The 17,254-nt window shown below is 34.9% G+C and overlaps 1 protein-coding gene across 1 annotated transcript; it reads left to right on the top strand.

Moving 5' to 3' along the window:
* The first annotated feature begins 1,023 nt into the window (after positions 1–1,023).
* betaCOP (coatomer subunit beta) lies at positions 1,024–16,768 on the top strand. Its single transcript, XM_089864934.1, has 16 exons — positions 1,024–1,174; positions 1,408–1,732; positions 2,326–2,495; positions 2,557–2,764; positions 4,463–4,828; positions 5,451–5,597; positions 5,688–5,833; positions 7,751–7,847; positions 9,535–9,819; positions 10,800–10,871; positions 10,990–11,235; positions 12,384–12,615; positions 12,730–12,849; positions 15,162–15,397; positions 16,330–16,482; positions 16,577–16,768. Exons 2-16 carry the CDS (start codon positions 1,409–1,411, stop codon positions 16,643–16,645), a joined length of 2,871 nt encoding a protein of 956 aa, XP_089721060.1. The 5' UTR covers positions 1,024–1,174; position 1,408; the 3' UTR covers positions 16,646–16,768.
* Positions 16,769–17,254: the final 486 nt, after the last annotated feature.

The raw sequence follows: 17,254 nt of genomic DNA, 5'->3' as shown, positions 1-17,254 counted from the left end.
CTCCCATTGTCTCGCTAGCCAATGTCCCCCATCGATTACCACTAAGCCTTCTTTCTCTCGTCTTTGAGGTGTCATCTTGACCTTGTGTCCAGGTCAAGCTGGGTTTGACCATTTTGTACGGCGTTTTGTCAGTTTCGTTTTCGCTGAGATTCCTGGTTCGAGGAGAACGCGATGACTTTGAATGACTAGAGCCCGCGTTTTCTAGTTCCTTATAATTTTGAGATGACGGAAAGGTTGTGAACTTCAATTTAGGCTCTTTGCATGGTTTAGCGTGATCGGAAGTAGGCGCATTAAGCCAGTACATCTTGGGGCCTTCTTTAGCATTGGATTGACGGGGCTGTTTTTCAAGCTGTCGCTTCCTCTTCTCGGAACCAGCGCCTACCTTCATTTGATTTGAGACTGGGCAATGATCGTATACTTCAGTCGTCAACTTGACGTGTCTGGGTTGAGCGTCTCGTGGATCTGGTTTTGGCATTCTGCTCACGGAACTGGGCGCAATGGATGATTGTGACCAGCTGTTTTTTTCGGTGTGGTTTCGGAAAACTGTCGCTTTCGTGGTCCTCGTTGTCACGGACCCTAATAAACAGACTCTAAGTTCTCTTATCTTTCATATTGACCTCTTGCACCCGGCTCGACCTTCGACAAAAGATTAGATCCATTAAATATTTACTTTTTGATATTTAGTCATCGAAGATATCCAAATTCTTATAAGATATTATAAGTGGACACTTTAAACTATACATTCTTATCAGTTGAATCAAAAATGCACCAAAACTAAATAAAATTAAATGTTTCTGGCGTAGTGCCACACCTGACTCTACAAGACAGGTCTAGTAAAACCTTACAAAAATCATTTAATCTCATTTAAATTACTTAAAATTTTAAATATCAACGAAAACGCAACTTTTTCAAAAGTTTATTCGTATTTCGCGGAATTTAAATGTCTGGAATCTCATAAGACATTTTAGGGCGGAATATAAGCTTATTTTCGTTACGAGTCCATTAATTTATTTTGTCTTTGTTTATATAGTTCTTGCTTTGCCAAATCATTTACGGGACGTCACATAAGCAGACCGGTGTGGATTCGGAACCGTGGTGTCGTTGACATTTGACTGAGCTTTATATATCATTAATTAAATTTAATCGCGTTGTAAATAATTATTTAAATCGCAGAGTAAGTAGTTAATAAAGTATTATTTCTTAAAACAGGCTTTAGTAACTTTAAGGCCAATCTTTCTAAGCCTATTCACCCTTTAAAAAATACACAACATGACCACTGGCTAGTTCTTATTTAAATAAATTTATTAAAATAGTTTCAAAGCACATTTTAATTAATTAATTTAAACTTAAGCTTATTAGATTATGTCTAAGAACTATTTTAAACCGTAAGTCTTACGTATTATTTAGGATGATGGCGTCATCGGAGCAAATATGCTACACGCTAATAAATATCCCGTCGGACTCGGAGCCTCCGAATGAAATGCAGCTTCGTAGCGATTTGGAGAAGGGGGATATTAAAGTCAAAACGGAGGCTTTGAAGAAAACCATTTATTTGATGTTAAACGGGGAGAAATACCCTTCATTGCTGATGACCATCATCAGGTTCGTTTTGCCGCTGCAAGATCATACTATCAAGAAACTGCTCTTGATCTTTTGGGAAATTGTTCCCAAAACAACGACTGATGGGAAACTTCTTCAAGAAATGATTCTCGTTTGCGACGCCTATCGAAAGGTAATGATAATAACTTTATTTTAAGCCTAAATTGCGTAAATTTTAAGCCTAAATTGCATAAATAGCCTAAATTGCATAAATATTAAGCCTAAATTGCATAAATATTAAGCCTAAATTGCATAAATATTAAGCCTAAATTGCATAAATATTAAGCCTAAATTGCATAAATATTAAGCCTAAATTGGAAACATTTTAAGCCTAAATTGGATACATTTTAAGCCTAAAATGCATAAATATTAAGCCTAAATTACATAAATATTAAGCCTAAATTGCATAAATATTAAGCCTAACTTGGAAACATTTTAAGCCTAAATTGGATACATTTTAAGCCTAAAATGCATAAATATTATGCCTAAATTGCATAAATATTAAGGCTAAATTGCATAAATATTAAGGCTAAATTGCATAAATATTAAGCCTAAATTGCATAAATATTAAGCCTAAATTGCATAAATATTAAGCCTAAATTGGAAACATTTTAAGCCTAAATTGGATACATTTTAAGCCTAAAATGCATAAATATTAAGCCTAAATTACATAAATATTAAGCCTAAATTGCATAAATATTAAGCCTAAATTGCGTCTTTGATCAGGATTTGCAACATCCAAATGAGTTTATCCGCGGCTCAACCTTACGTTTCCTTTGTAAACTGAAAGAGCCCGAACTCCTGGAGCCTTTGATGCCAACAATTAGGACTTGTTTGGAACATAGACACTCTTACGTCAGACGTAACGCTGTCTTGGCCATTTTCACCATTTATAAGTGAGTTCTAAAGGTTATTTGTTTATCGAAGCGGAGTTTTGACGCGTGTTGTCCTTGGTAGGAATTTTGACTTTTTGATTCCTGACGCGCCGGAATTGATTGCCAATTTCTTGGAAGCTGAACAAGACATGTCGTGTAAACGTAACGCCTTCATGATGTTGATTCACGTTGATCAAGACAGGGCTTTGGCTTATCTCAGCTCCTGTATTGACCAAGTACACACTTTTGGAGATATTCTGCAATTGGTCATTGTTGAACTCATCTATAAGGTAAATAAACAATCCCCCCACCCCCCCTGGAGGTCAGCAATTGGTCCTATAGAATCCTAAATTTCTACTTAATCCTATATTGTCACAAATATCCTATAATAGTACCCCCCCCCCATAGGAATAGCGTTAGACCCAACTTTAGAGGCTCGTAACTCTGGTTCTAGTAGAGATACGGGGATGTCCTTTGAGTATGTTATAGTCCTACTTGTCCCCCATCCAAGGATACATGAAACTTGGGGTTACGTCAAACAGGGGCCGAGTAATTAAGGAAAATGTTCATACCCCCTCCATAGGAATAGCATTAGACCCAACTTTGGAGGCTTATAGCTCTGGTTCAACTAGAGATACATGGATGTCCTTTGAGTATGTTATAGTCCAATTTGTCCCTCATCCAATCATACTAAAGACTTGGTATTAAGACAAACAGGGGCCGAGTAATTAAGCAAAATGTTCATAACCATACCCTCCATAGGAATAACGTTACACCCAACTTTGGAGGCTCATAACTCTTGTTCTACTAGATATACGGGGATGTCCTTTGAGTGTAGCGGGCGTTGGGGTTGTTAGGCCCCGGGACGGTTGGCTATGCCGTCGTCGACCGGATACAAACGAATTTAGAAATGAAAAGCCGTGGGGGTAAAATATTCCAAAGAACTTTATTTACATGGTCCAGCGTGCTTCTCGTTCAATATACAAAAAGGGAATCTTGTCTTCCTATAATCCACGTTTCCTTTTATACCCTTTCGCTTGGTCTAAGATGAGGGGGACCTCGGCGGTGTTTTACCGTTTTAAAAACCCGGGGAAAAGGAAACGTGAATCTTACAAACATCGGAAGATTTTACAAAATACGAAAACCCAAGAGTTTTCTAAGCTCAGTGGTGAGTCATGGAAGAAACCAAGGGAGAAACCAAAGTGGTATCAGAAGTAAATAATAAGTGGCAAAAGTGCCTCGTTACATGAGTATGTTATAGTCCTATTTGCCCCCCATCCAACCATACTAAAAACTTAGGGTTACGACAAACAGGGGCCGAGTAATTAAGCAAACCGTAAAGAAACAAACCCCCCTCCATAGGAAAAGCGTTACACCCAACTTTGGTGGCTCATAACTCTGGTTATATTGGAGATAGGGGGATGTCCTTTGAGTATGTTATAGTCCAATTTATCCCCCATCCAACCATACTAAAATGTTACGGCTGCGACAAACAGGTGCCGAGTAATTAAGCCAAACGTAAACAAACATACTCCTCTCCATAGAAATTGCGGTACACCCAACTTTGGAGGCTCATAACTCTGGTTCTACTAGAGATACAGGGATGTCCTTTGAGTATGTTTTAGTCCAATTTGTCCCCCATCCAACCATACTAAAGATTTACGGCTGCGACAAACAGGGGCCGAGTAATTAAGCAAAACGTAAACAAACAACCCCCTCCATAGGAATAGCATTAGACTATACTTTGGAGGCTCGTAACTCTTTTTCTACTAGGGATAGGGGGATGTCCTTTGAGTATGTTATAGCCCCATTTGTCCCCCATCTAACCATACTAAAAACTTTGGGCTACGGCAAACAGGGGCCGAGTACTTAAGCTAAACGTAAACAAACAAAAACCTCCATAGGAAATGCATTAGACTATACTTTGCAGGCTCAATAACACTGTCACAAAAGATTGTATATTTTGACAAATGTCAATATTTTGTCAGGTTTGCCATAGCAACCCATCGGAACGGTCGCGTTTCATCCGTTGTATTTATAACTTGCTGAACTCCAGCAGTCCGGCGGTTCGATACGAAGCGGCGGGCACTTTGGTGACGCTGTCCAACGCCCCGACGGCCGTCAAGGCGGCCGCCAGCTGCTACATAGAGTTGATTGTCAAAGAAAGTGACAATAATGTTAAATTGATCGTTCTGGATCGCCTGATTGCCCTGAAAGAAATGCCGGCCCACGAAAGGGTTCTACAGGATCTGGTCATGGATATTCTGCGCGTCTTGACCGCCTCCGACCTCGAGGTCAGGAAGAAAACGCTCAATTTGGCCCTGGATTTGGTTTCATCTAGAAACGTCGAAGAGGTCAGTTCTCGCTTTTTTAAATTTCTAGGTTGTTTTAACAGATCGGGGACTTTATAAATAGGCCAAAAAGATCGAGGGAAAGTCGGAAAATTTATAAATAGGCCAAAAAGATCGAGGGAAAGTCGGAGAATTTATAAATAGGCCAAAAAGGTCAAGGAAAAGTCGGGGAATTTATAAATAGACCAAAAAGGTCAAAGGGGAAGTCGGGGAATTTATAAATAGGCCAATAGGGTCAAGGGAAAGTCGGGGAATTTATAAATAGGCCAATAGGGTCAAGGGAAAGTCGGGGAATTTATAATTAGGCCTAAAAGTTCAAGGGAAAGTCGGGGGATTTTTAAATAGGCCAAAAAGGTCAAGGACAATTCGGGTAATTTATAAATAGGTCGAAAAGGTCAAGGGAAAGTCGGGTAATTTATAAATAGGCCAATAGGATCAAGGGAAAGTCGGGAAATTTATAAGTAGGCCAAAAAGATCAAGGGAACGTCGGAGAATTTATAAATAGGCCAAAAAGATCAAGGGAAAGTCGGGGAATTTATAAATAGGCCAATAAGATCAAGGGGAATTACGTAATTAGTTAACAGAAGGAAATACGCCCCCCTCCTTTGTTTGTGGTACATTTTAGATGGTGTTAGTTTTGAAGAAGGAAGTGACGAAGACGCATAATGTGGGTGAACACGAAGATACGGGAAAATATCGTCAACTTTTGGTTCGAACTTTGCATTCATGTTGCGTTAAGTTCCCGGATGTGGCCCATACTATCGTCCCAGTTGTAAGTGCCCCCCCCCGCCCCCTCCCTTTCAATAATCACCTTCATTTAAATTGTATTTAACTTAATCTTGATGGTAATACGCGTCATTAGTTATTGGAGTTTTTGTCGGACACGAATGACCAGGCGGCGACGGATGTCCTGATCTTTGTTCGCGAAGCCATGCAACGTTTTGATCAACTGCGTCCCGTCATTTTGGCCAAATTGCTCGAAGTCTTTTCCACCATCAAGGCCTCCGTGTAAGTCTTCCCTTTCATTTATTTTTTAGGTTTTAATCGCGCTGGTTTTTAAGTTAATGGCTACGTGTGGTTACATATTACACTTAGCTAACATATTGGTTGTTTGTTTGTTTGTTTGTGGACTCCGGGGGTGCACACGAAAAACAAGTGTGGCTAGAAATTGATTTAGAATACAAGATACGCGATTGGTTATTGGGAAAGAAAGAAATTGGAATCTTTACCTTTTTGTGTCCATTCTCAATTTCTTATTCCGTGTGGTTATGTAATACATAGTTTACAGGCGTGGAGGATTCATACCATTTGCAGAAGGAGACCTGGCAACTTAGAGTGTAAAATAGCAGACGATTTTACACTCTAAGTCGCTTGGTCTCCTGGGGTTAATGCTAGGAATCCTCTACGCCTGTAAACTATGTATAACAAAACGGAGTTGATGTTCTGTAGGTAGGTTTGTGATTTGTATGTTTTTGTATGTGGGGGGGTGTTTGGTACGCGAAAAACATGTCTGTCAAAAAACTGGTAAGTATAGATCCTCAACTTGATTCCGATTCCTATGGGGTAAAGCCTAGCAGAAGGGCGTAATAGAAGAAGGAGGACACTGTACACTCTTAATGCTTTAGTTACGTAACAATGATTCTTCTCCAGGCGAGGGAATTACCCTTTTTAGTTAGCTCTTCCACTCATCAAACTTAATTCAGATGGGTAACTTCGCACTGTGCTAGGGTGAATTCTATCACAACTGTTTGGTATTTACGCAATCCTCAGCAGTCAAGCCATAAGCCTTGATTGTCTTGACGCGGTACAAAAATCCTTCCACAAGCGCATGCGCCTTGCCAAATGGTTAATCCTTCGCTAATAGATATAGTAATGATGAGGGGGAACTATTTACATGGCGTATGTGCGTGATTCGGTTTAGTAACCTTGTAGGTACACTCCAAATGTTTTAGTTCTGATGTTGCCATTAAGAATCATGTTACAATTACCCCTCCCGCTTTACGGTGGTACACTTCTCTTGAAGAAAAGAACTATTATATACTTCTGGTACTTCCTAGTATCTACGTTAGCTACGGGTAGTTATTATGGGTAAAGAAAGGAACCAGTAAAATCTCAAGTGTTCACTTACCATTGTTACAAACCTTACCTCCTTTCCTCCAGTTCCACCCCCAAAAGCAAACTTACTTAAAAGTTGATCTCACGCTGATTTCGACTGCTGGGAGGGGGAGTTACCCCTTCTGTGTAGGGTTTGTGCGAGGGGTAAACCGGTTCCACGTTTTATTATTTCAAAGCTGTTAAAATATTTTCCATAGACAACTGTTGCCTGTTACAAAAGTATCTTACCCCTCGGTTTGGCGGGCGGTCAATTGATTGACAGACTAAAGGGGTAATTCGTTCCGCTTTAAACCACCTAATCTTCTTTCTTTATCTGAAAGAAGGGGAATGTTTGCTTTACAACTCTAAAACGGGGGATATAGGCCATACCATAAGTTTATAAGTGATATGTTCCTTCCATAAGTGTGACACTTCCAATGCTGGGTAATCCTAGAGGCAAGTGAGTGCTAGTTTGGGAACGACGGAAGCGAGAATTGAAGTCGGTGGGGTTAATTTTGCATTACTTCCATCTTCCTCAACAGGCATCGCTTTACTAGAATTAATCTATGACCTACGTCACTCCCTTCATGACAAGCTCTCACTGACCAGTGACAAACTTATATTGAACATATCTTATGAACTTATGTACCAAAGTACCTATAATAATTTATTGCGCACCAACCATTGGGCCATCTCGAATATAATCTTTAGCCAGTTAGCGCAACAGTTGGCACATGCCCCACCGCGTAGCCAAGCCCCCCAATTGCGTTTTATCCAATAGGAATAATATGTTGATTTGCGTGTCTTGTTTTTATTTTTGGGGGGTGTCAGTGTTCACCGAGGGGCTCTTTGGATTTTGGGTGAATATTGCGAAACTGTGGAGGACATTCAAAATATCATGACTGAAATCAGACAAGCTCTAGGCGAGGTAAGAACCACACCCCCTTTTTTATTTTGAGGCTTTTATTTCTTTATTTATTGAGGATCTCGATTATTCGAGAATTTCATTTTTTTTCTCACGAATCTGAATTTTTGAGAACCACATTTTTGAGAATTTATAAATTTTGAGATTATCTCATTTTTATCATCTTTTAATTTTTTTGAGCATCTTATTTTTTTGAGCGTCTTTTTTAAATTACCGAGCGTCTTTTTTAAATTACCGAGCGTCTTTTTTAAATTACCGAGCGTCTTTTTTTAAATTACCGAACGTCTTTTTTTAAATTACCGAGCGTCTTTTTTTAAATTACCGAGCGTCTTTTTTTAAATTACCGAGCGTCTTTTTTTTAATTACCGAGCGTCTTTTTTTAAATTACCGAGCGTCTTTTTTTAAATTACCGAGCGTCTTTTTTTAAATTACCGAGCGTCTTTTTTTAAATTACCGAGCGTCTTTTTTTAAATTACCGAGCGTCTTTTTTTTAATTACCGAGCGTCTTTTTTTTAATTACCGAGCGTCTTTTTTTAAATTACCGAGCGTCTTTTTTTAAATTACCGAGCGTCTTTTTTTAAATTACCGAGCGTCTTTTTTTAAATTACCGAGCGTTTTTTTTAATCATTGAGCGTTTTTTTTAATCATTGAGCGTCTTTTTTAATCATTGAGCGTCTTTTTTAAATTACCGAGCGTCTTTTTTAAATTACCGAGCGTCTTTTTTAAATTACCGAGCGTCTTTTTTAAATTACCGAGCGTCTTTTTTTAAATTACCGAACGTCTTTTTTTAAATTACCGAGCGTCTTTTTTTAAATTACCGAGCGTCTTTTTTTAAATTACCGAGCGTCTTTTTTTTAATTACCGAGCGTCTTTTTTTAAATTACCGAGCGTCTTTTTTAAATTACCGAGCGTCTTTTTTTAAATTACCGAGCGTCTTTTTTTAAATTACCGAGCGTCTTTTTTTAAATTACCGAGCGTCTTTTTTTTAATTACCGAGCGTCTTTTTTTTAATTACCGAGCGTCTTTTTTTAAATTACCGAGCGTCTTTTTTTAAATTACCGAGCGTCTTTTTTTAAATTACCGAGCGTCTTTTTTTAAATTACCGAGCGTTTTTTTTAATCATTGAGCGTTTTTTTTAATCATTGAGCGTCTTTTTTAATCATTGAGCGTCTTTTTTAAATTACCGAGCGTCTTTTTTAAATTACCGAGCGTCTTTTTTAAATTACCGAGCGTCTTTTTTAAATTACCGAGCGTCTTTTTTAATCATTGAGCGTCTTTTTTAAATTACCGAGCGTCTTTTTTAATCATTGAGCGTCTTTTCTAAATTACCGAGCGTTTTTTTTAATCATTGAGCGTTTTTTTTAATCATTGAGCGTTTTTTTTAATCATTGAGCGTCTTTTTTAATCATTGAGCGTCTTTTTTAAATTACCGAGCGTCTTTTTTAAATTACCGAGCGTCTTTTTTAAATTACCGAGCGTCTTTTTTAAATTACCGAGCGTCTTTTTTAATCATTGAGCGTCTTTTTTAAATTACCGAGCGTCTTTTTTAATCATTGAGCGTCTTTTCTAAATTACCGAGCGTCTTTTTTAAATTACCGAGCGTCTTTTTTTAAATTACCGAGCGTCTTTTTTAAATTACCGAGCGTTTTTTTAAATGACGGAGCATCTTTCGCGTATTGCATTTGATCAGATCCCGATAGTGGAGGATGAATTGAGGAAAGCGGCAGGCGATTCGAAGGACGATAAGGAAGACCCGACTCTGGCGGCTCCGGTGCAGCGTCTGGTGACGGCGGACGGGACGTACGCCACGCAGAGTGTCTTCAGCACCAACCAGAACACCAAGAAGGACCAGAGACCCCCGCTCAGAGCCTATCTCATGGATGGCGACTATTTCATCGGGGCCGCCTTGGCCTCCAGCCTCACCAAGTTGGCCCTCAGATACATTAAACTCGTCACCCAACCCAAAAAGCAAAATGTAAGTACAACCATTTCTACACCCATCCAGACAGTTTTTGATCGTGTTTGACTGTATTTGATCGTGTTGGGCGGTTTTTGATCTTGTTGGGCGGTTTTTGATCTTGTTGGGCGGTTTTTGATCTTGTTGGGCGGTTTTTGATCTTGTTGGGCGGTTTTTGATCTTGTTGGGCGGTTTTTGATCTTGTTGGGCGGTTTTTGATCTTGTTGGGCGGTTTTTGATCTTGTTGGGCGGTTTTTGATCTTGTTGGGCGGTTTTTGATCTTGTTGGGCGGTTTTTGATCGTGTTGGGCGGTTTTTGATCGTGTTGGGCATTTTTTGATCGTGTTGGGCGGTTTTTGATCGTGTTGGACGGTTTTTGATCGTGTTGGACGGTTTTTGATCGTGTTTGACCGTTTTTGATCGTGTTTGACCGTTTTTGATCGTGTTAGACAGTTTTTGATCGTGTTAGACCGTTTTTGATCGTGTTAGACAGTTTTTGATCGTGTTAGACAGTTTTTGATCGTGTTAGACAGTTTTTGATCGTGTTAGACAGTTTTTGATCGTGTTAGACAGTTTTTGATCGTGTTAGACAGTTTTTGATCGTGTTAGACAGTTTTTGATCGTGTTAGACAGTTTTTGATCGTGTTAGACAGTTTTTGATCGTGCAACACTGTATGTGATCGTGTTAGACTGTGATCGCATTGGTTAACTTTTTTATCGCGTTGACCCGTTTTTTATCACGTTGGTGCGTTTTTGATCGCGTTTTGATCATGTTGGACTGTTTTTGATGCAGTGTTAGACCGTTTTTGATCGCGTTGGTCCGTATTTTGATCATGTTGTACGGTTTTTGATCGTATTAGACAGTTGTTGATCGCGTTGGTCCGTATTTTGATCGCGTTTAAAGTCAAACATATAAATTTCAGTGTGAAAATGATTTTAAATTGCGTACACGATGTTCTATTAATTTTCAACCGAATTAAATTTGAATGTCATTGATAGGCTTTTATCGGAGAAGCCATGTTGATCATGACTTCCATCATCCATTTGGGAAAATCCAATCTAGCTTCGAAGGTAATCTTCTTTAATCCTTTTGATTTAATTATTTCTTTTTAATCCATAATTATCAAAGATCTGTTGCTTGATTTAATGAAAAATAATGTGTTTTTATTTCATGTTCATGTTCATTCAGAACATCAACGACGATGATTTTGACCGCATCGCGCTGTGTTTGAAAGTCTTGAGCGAGCGCTCCCCCTTGTTGATGCAGATCTTCACGGTGGATTGTCGGAAGGCCTTGGCCACCATGTTGGCCGCCAAACAGGAAGAGGAATTAGAGAACTTGAAGGCCAAGGAAAAGTCCAGCGTCTCCATTCAAGCCGATGACCCCATCTCCTTCGGACAACTCGCCACCAAAGGCGACAATTCAGGCACTGAGGTAATCTTTTAAAAAACATATTATTATTTGCACGCCATTTTGGGGGCTCGTAACTCTGGTTCTATTAGAGATACGGGAATGACCTTTGAATATGTTATAGTCCAATTTGTCCCCCATCTAACCATACGAAAGACTTGGGCATCGAGTAAACAAGGGCCGAGTAATTAAGCAAAATGTTCGTCAACTTATGGTATCGTCTCACTTCTTGTTATTATGTTACTTATGATTTTTAACACTAAACTTTGGAGGCTCATAACTCTTGTTCTACTAGAGCTACGGGGATGCCCTTTGAGCATGTTATAGTCCTATTTGCCCCCCATCCAACCATACTATAAACTTAGGGCTACGACAAACAGGGGCCAAGTAATTAAGCAAAATGTTCATAAACATACATCCCCTCCATAGGATTAACATTACACTCAACTTTGGAGGCCCATAACTCTGGTTTTACTAGAGATACGGGGATGTCCTTTGAGTATGTTATAGTCCAATTTGTCCCCCATCTAACCATACTAAAAACTTTGGGCTACGGCAAACAGGGACAGAGTAATTAAGCAAAACGTAAACAAACAACCCCCTCCATAGGATTAGCGTTACACCCAACTTTGGAGGCTCATAACTCTGGTTCTACTAGAGATAGGGGGGTGTCCTTTGAGTATGTTATAGTCCTATTTGTCCCCCATCCAACCATACTTAAAACTTAGGGCTACGACAAACAGGGGCCGAGTAATTATGCAAAATGTTCAAGAACATATCACCCTCCATAAGAATAGCGTTACACCCAACTTTGGAGGCTCGTAACTCTGTTTCTACTAGAGATACGGGGATGTCCTTTGAGTGTGTTATGGTCCAATTTATCCCCCATCCAACCATACTAAATACTTAGGGTTACGACAAACAAGGGCCGAGTAATTAAGCAAAACGTAAAGAAACAACCTCCTCCATAGGAATAGCATTACACCCAACTTTGGAGGCTCGTAACTCTGTTTCTACTAGAGATACGGGGATGTCCTTTGAGTATGTTATAGCCCTACTTGTCCCCCATCCAACCATACTAAAAACTCAGGGCTACGACAAACAGGGGCCGAGTAATTAAGTAAAATGTTCATAGGTTTTACATATTACGCGATGGGTATTTGTTTTGTTAGAATGCGTTTGAGCTGTCGTTGTCGCAAGCGGTTGGTATGAACAAGAAAGAGAGTGGGGGTGACCTTTCATCGTCAAAGTTATCGAAAGTGACCCAACTGACGGGATTTTCCGACCCCGTTTACGCCGAGGCTTACGTTCACGTCAACCAATACGACATCGTCCTCGATGTCCTCATTGTCAATCAGACAAGCGACACTCTTCAGAATTGCACCCTTGAGTTGGCAACACTCGGTGAGTTGTACTTTTTAATTGACATAATACTGAGGTCAAAGTTCAGGATCATAAAATCTTTGTGAAACTTAATTTTTCTCTGATTAAATTAGTTTTCTTAATGTATATTTTCAGGCGATTTGAAATTGGTGGAGAAACCATCGCCTGTCATTTTGGCTCCTCATGATTTCTGCAATATTAAAGCGTCCGTCAAAGTGGCTTCGACAGAAAACGGCATCATTTTTGGAAATATTGGTCAGTACCAAATAAATCATTTAATTTTTATTGACTTAACATTAATTTTTATTGACTTAACATTAATTTTTATTGACTTAACATTAATTTTTATTTAATTTTAACATTAATTTTTATTTAATTTTAACATTAATTTTTATTTAATTTTAACATTAATTTTTATTGACTTAACATTAATTTTTATTTAATTTTAACATTAATTTTTATTTAATTTTAACATTAATTTTTATTTAATTTTAACATTAATTTTTATTGAATTTTAACATTAATTTTTATTTAATTTTAACATTAATTTTTATTTAATTTTAACATTAATTTTTATTTAATTTTAACATTAATTTTTATTTAATTTTAACATTAATTTTTATTTAATTTTAACATTAATTTTTATTGAATTTTAACATTAATTTTTATTGAATTTTAACATTAATTTTTATTTAATTTTAACATTAATTTTTATTTAATTTTAACATTAATTTTTATTTAATTTTAACATTAATTTTTATTTAATTTTAACATTAATTTTTATTTAATTTTAACATTAATTTTTATTTAATTTTAACATTAATTTTTATTTAATTTTAACATTAATTTTTATTTAATTTTAACATTAATTTTTATTTAATTTTAACATTAATTTTTATTTAATTTTAACATTAATTTTTATTTAATTTTAACATTAATTTTTATTTAATTTTAACATTAATTTTTATTTAATTTTAACATTAATTTTTATTTAATTTTAACATTAATTTTTATTTAATTTTAACATTAATTTTTATTTAATTTTAACATTAATTTTTATTTAATTTTAACATTAATTTTTATTTAATTTTAACATTAATTTTTATTGAATTTTAACATTAATTTTTATTGAATTTTAACATTAATTTTTATTGAATTTTAACATTAATTTTTATTGAATTTTAACATTAATTTTTATTTAATTTTAACATTAATTTTTATTTAATTTTAACATTAATTTTTATTTAATTTTAACATTAATTTTTATTTAATTTTAACATTAATTTTTATTTAATTTTAACATTAATTTTTATTTAATTTTAACATTAATTTTTATTTAATTTTAACATTAATTTTTATTTAATTTTAACATTAATTTTTATTTAATTTTAACATTAATTTTTATTTAATTTTAACATTAATTTTTATTTAATTTTAACATTAATTTTTATTTAATTTTAACATTAATTTTTATTTAATTTTAACATTAATTTTTATTTAATTTTAACATTAATTTTTATTTAATTTTAACATTAATTTTTATTTAATTTTAACATTAATTTTTATTTAATTTTAACATTAATTTTTATTTAATTTTAACATTAATTTTTATTTAATTTTAACATTAATTTTTATTTAATTTTAACATTAATTTTTATTTAATTTTAACATTAATTTTTATTTAATTTTAACATTAATTTTTATTTAATTTTAACATTAATTTTTATTTAATTTTAACATTAATTTTTATTTAATTTTAACATTAATTTTTATTTAATTTTAACATTAATTTTTATTTAATTTTAACATTAATTTTTATTTAATTTTAACATTAATTTTTATTTAATTTTAACATTAATTTTTATTTAATTTTAACATTAATTTTTATTTAATTTTAACATTAATTTTTATTGAATTTTAACATTAATTTTTATTGAATTTTAACATTAATTTTTATTTAATTTTAACATTAATTTTTATTTAATTTTAACATTAATTTTTATTTAATTTTAACATTAATTTTTATTTAATTTTAACATTAATTTTTATTTAATTTTAACATTAATTTTTATTTAATTTTAACATTAATTTTTATTTAATTTTAACATTAATTTTTATTTAATTTTAACATTAATTTTTATTTAATTTTAACATTAATTTTTATTTAATTTTAACATTAATTTTTATTTAATTTTAACATTAATTTTTATTGAATTTTAACATTAATTTTTATTGAATTAACATTAATTTTTATTGAATTAACATTAATTTTTATTGAATTAACATTAATTTTTATTGAATTAACATTAATTTTTATTGACTTAACATTAATCTTTATTGACTTAACATTAATCTTTATTGACTTAACATTAATCTTTATTGACTTAACATTAATCTTTATTGACTTAACATTAATCTTTATTGACTTAACATTAATTTTTTTGACTTAACATTAATTTTTATTTAATTTTAACATTAATTTTTATTTAATTTTAACATTAATTTTTGTTGAATTAACATTGGTTTTTATTTGAAATGATTTTGCTTTGATTCTTTTTGTGTTTCAGTTTACGACGTGAGCGGTTCAACGAGCGATCGCAACGTAGTTGTCCTGAATGATATCCATATTGATATCATGGATTATATCGTTCCCGCCTCGTGCACCGATACCGAGTTCCGTCAAATGTGGGCCGAGTTTGAATGGGAAAACAAAGTGACCGTCAACACTCCGCTTTGCGACCTTAATTCCTATCTGCAACATCTCATTTCTTCCACCAATATGAAGTGTTTGACCCCCGACAAGGTAAGCCCCCCCCCCCATTTTTTAAACTTATTTAACTCTACTTTAGACTAAAGTGTCAAAAACCGGGAGATTAATTTTGGCTTAAAGTTTCAAAATGCGCAATTATAGTCAGACTAAAACATTTTTGATGACTAGGCTTATAATTAGTTTGGTAAAAAGATTAAAAACCGGGCGATTAATTTTGGCGAAAATGCGTCATAAACACGTAATTGTCCCATTGGGGAGGGGGGTCGAAAACCGCTATTACTTTTGGCTAAAAGCGTTCAAAACGGCCATTAATTTTGGCTAAAAACGGGCGAAAACGGCTATTAATTTTGGCTAAAAACGGGCGAAAACGGCTATTAATTTTGGCTAAAAACGGGCGAAAACGGCTATTAATTTTGGCTAAAAACGGGCGAAAAGGGCCATTAATTTTGGCTAAAAACGGACGAAAAGGGCCATTAATTTTAGCTAAAAACGGGCGAAAACGGCCATTAATTTTGGCTAAAAACGGGCGAAAACGGCTATTAATTTTGGCTAAAAACGGGCGAAAACGGCTATTAATTTTGGCTAAAAACGGACGAAAAGGGCCATTAATTTTGGCTAAAAACGGGCGAAAACGGCTATTAATTTTGGCTAAAAACGGACGAAAACGGCTATTAATTTTGGCTAAAAACGGACGAAAACGGCTATTAATTTTGGCTAAAAACGGACGAAAAGGGCCATTAATTTTGGCTAAAAACGGACGAAAAGGGCCATTAATTTTGGCTAAAAACGGGCGAAAAGGGCCATTAATTTTGGCTAAAAACGGGCGAAAACGGCTATTAATTTTGGCTAAAAACGGGCGAAAACGGCTATTAATTTAGGCTAAAAGCATCGAAAACGGCCATTAATTAAAGAGTTTGAAATGGGGAAAACTGCAATTTCGACGTATTTGTGCTCTTTTGTTTTAGGCGTTGAGTGGAGAATGCGGTTTCATGGCGGCCAATTTGTACGCCAAGTCCATCTTTGGAGAAGACGCCTTGGCTAATGTCAGCATTGAGAAAAATCCCACCAATCCAGAAGGAGCGGTTACTGGACACATTCGAATTCGAGCAAAGAGCCAGGTAGGCCTAATTACTCTTCCTTTCACACAACTTTCCAAGCATTAATTGTAATTAGGATTGATTAATTTTAATTGAGAATGCGTTCTCGTTGCAGGGAATGGCCTTGAGTTTGGGCGATAAAATTAATCTAACCCAAAAATCGCCAATAAAATCGGGAGCCTAAATTAAAATATATTTAAATAAAAATAATAATAAAGATGCTAATGCTATTATTCCATTTGTTTTTGTCTCCATTTAATGTTGTTGATAATAATTTTGAAAGAAATAAAAATTGTTTTTAAGAGACCTTCATGGGTAGTCAATTTTAAACGCGTTTCCAGTCCCACTCTATTGGAGATGCCATGGCGCGAGCAGCTTGCGTCGTGGAGCGCGTGATCGAGTGGGCTATGATAGTAGCGAGGGTGTTGTGACGTCATAATTTTTGATATGGATTTGGTTCTGGTTCTTTTCAATCCAAAGGCAAGTCTATTTTTGGCCTACTGTTTTGTTTCAAACTTTTCCTTAATCTTGAATTCGCTGTGTTTCGTCATGGTTAATTTTTTAAATTAATTTTTATAGTGTTTCTAGTCCCAATAGTTAGAGATACGAAGGGTTTTGTGACGTCATAATTTTTGCGCGCGATATGGATTTGGTTCTGGTTCTTTTCAATCCAAAGGTAAGTCTATTTTTGGCCTACTGTTTTGTTTCAAACTTTTCCTTAATCTTGAATTCGCTGTGTTTCGTCATGGTTAATTTTTTTAAATTAATTTTTGTAGTGTTTCTAGTCCCAATA

Source organism: Phalangium opilio, unplaced genomic scaffold, assembly GCF_054372755.1.
Source record: "Phalangium opilio isolate 3A_F unplaced genomic scaffold, DU_Popi_V2 ptg000013l_1, whole genome shotgun sequence".
NCBI lineage: Eukaryota > Metazoa > Arthropoda > Arachnida > Opiliones > Phalangiidae > Phalangium > Phalangium opilio.
Note: the sequence above shows the minus strand (reverse complement) of the source record. Positions and strands in the feature narration are given on the sequence as shown.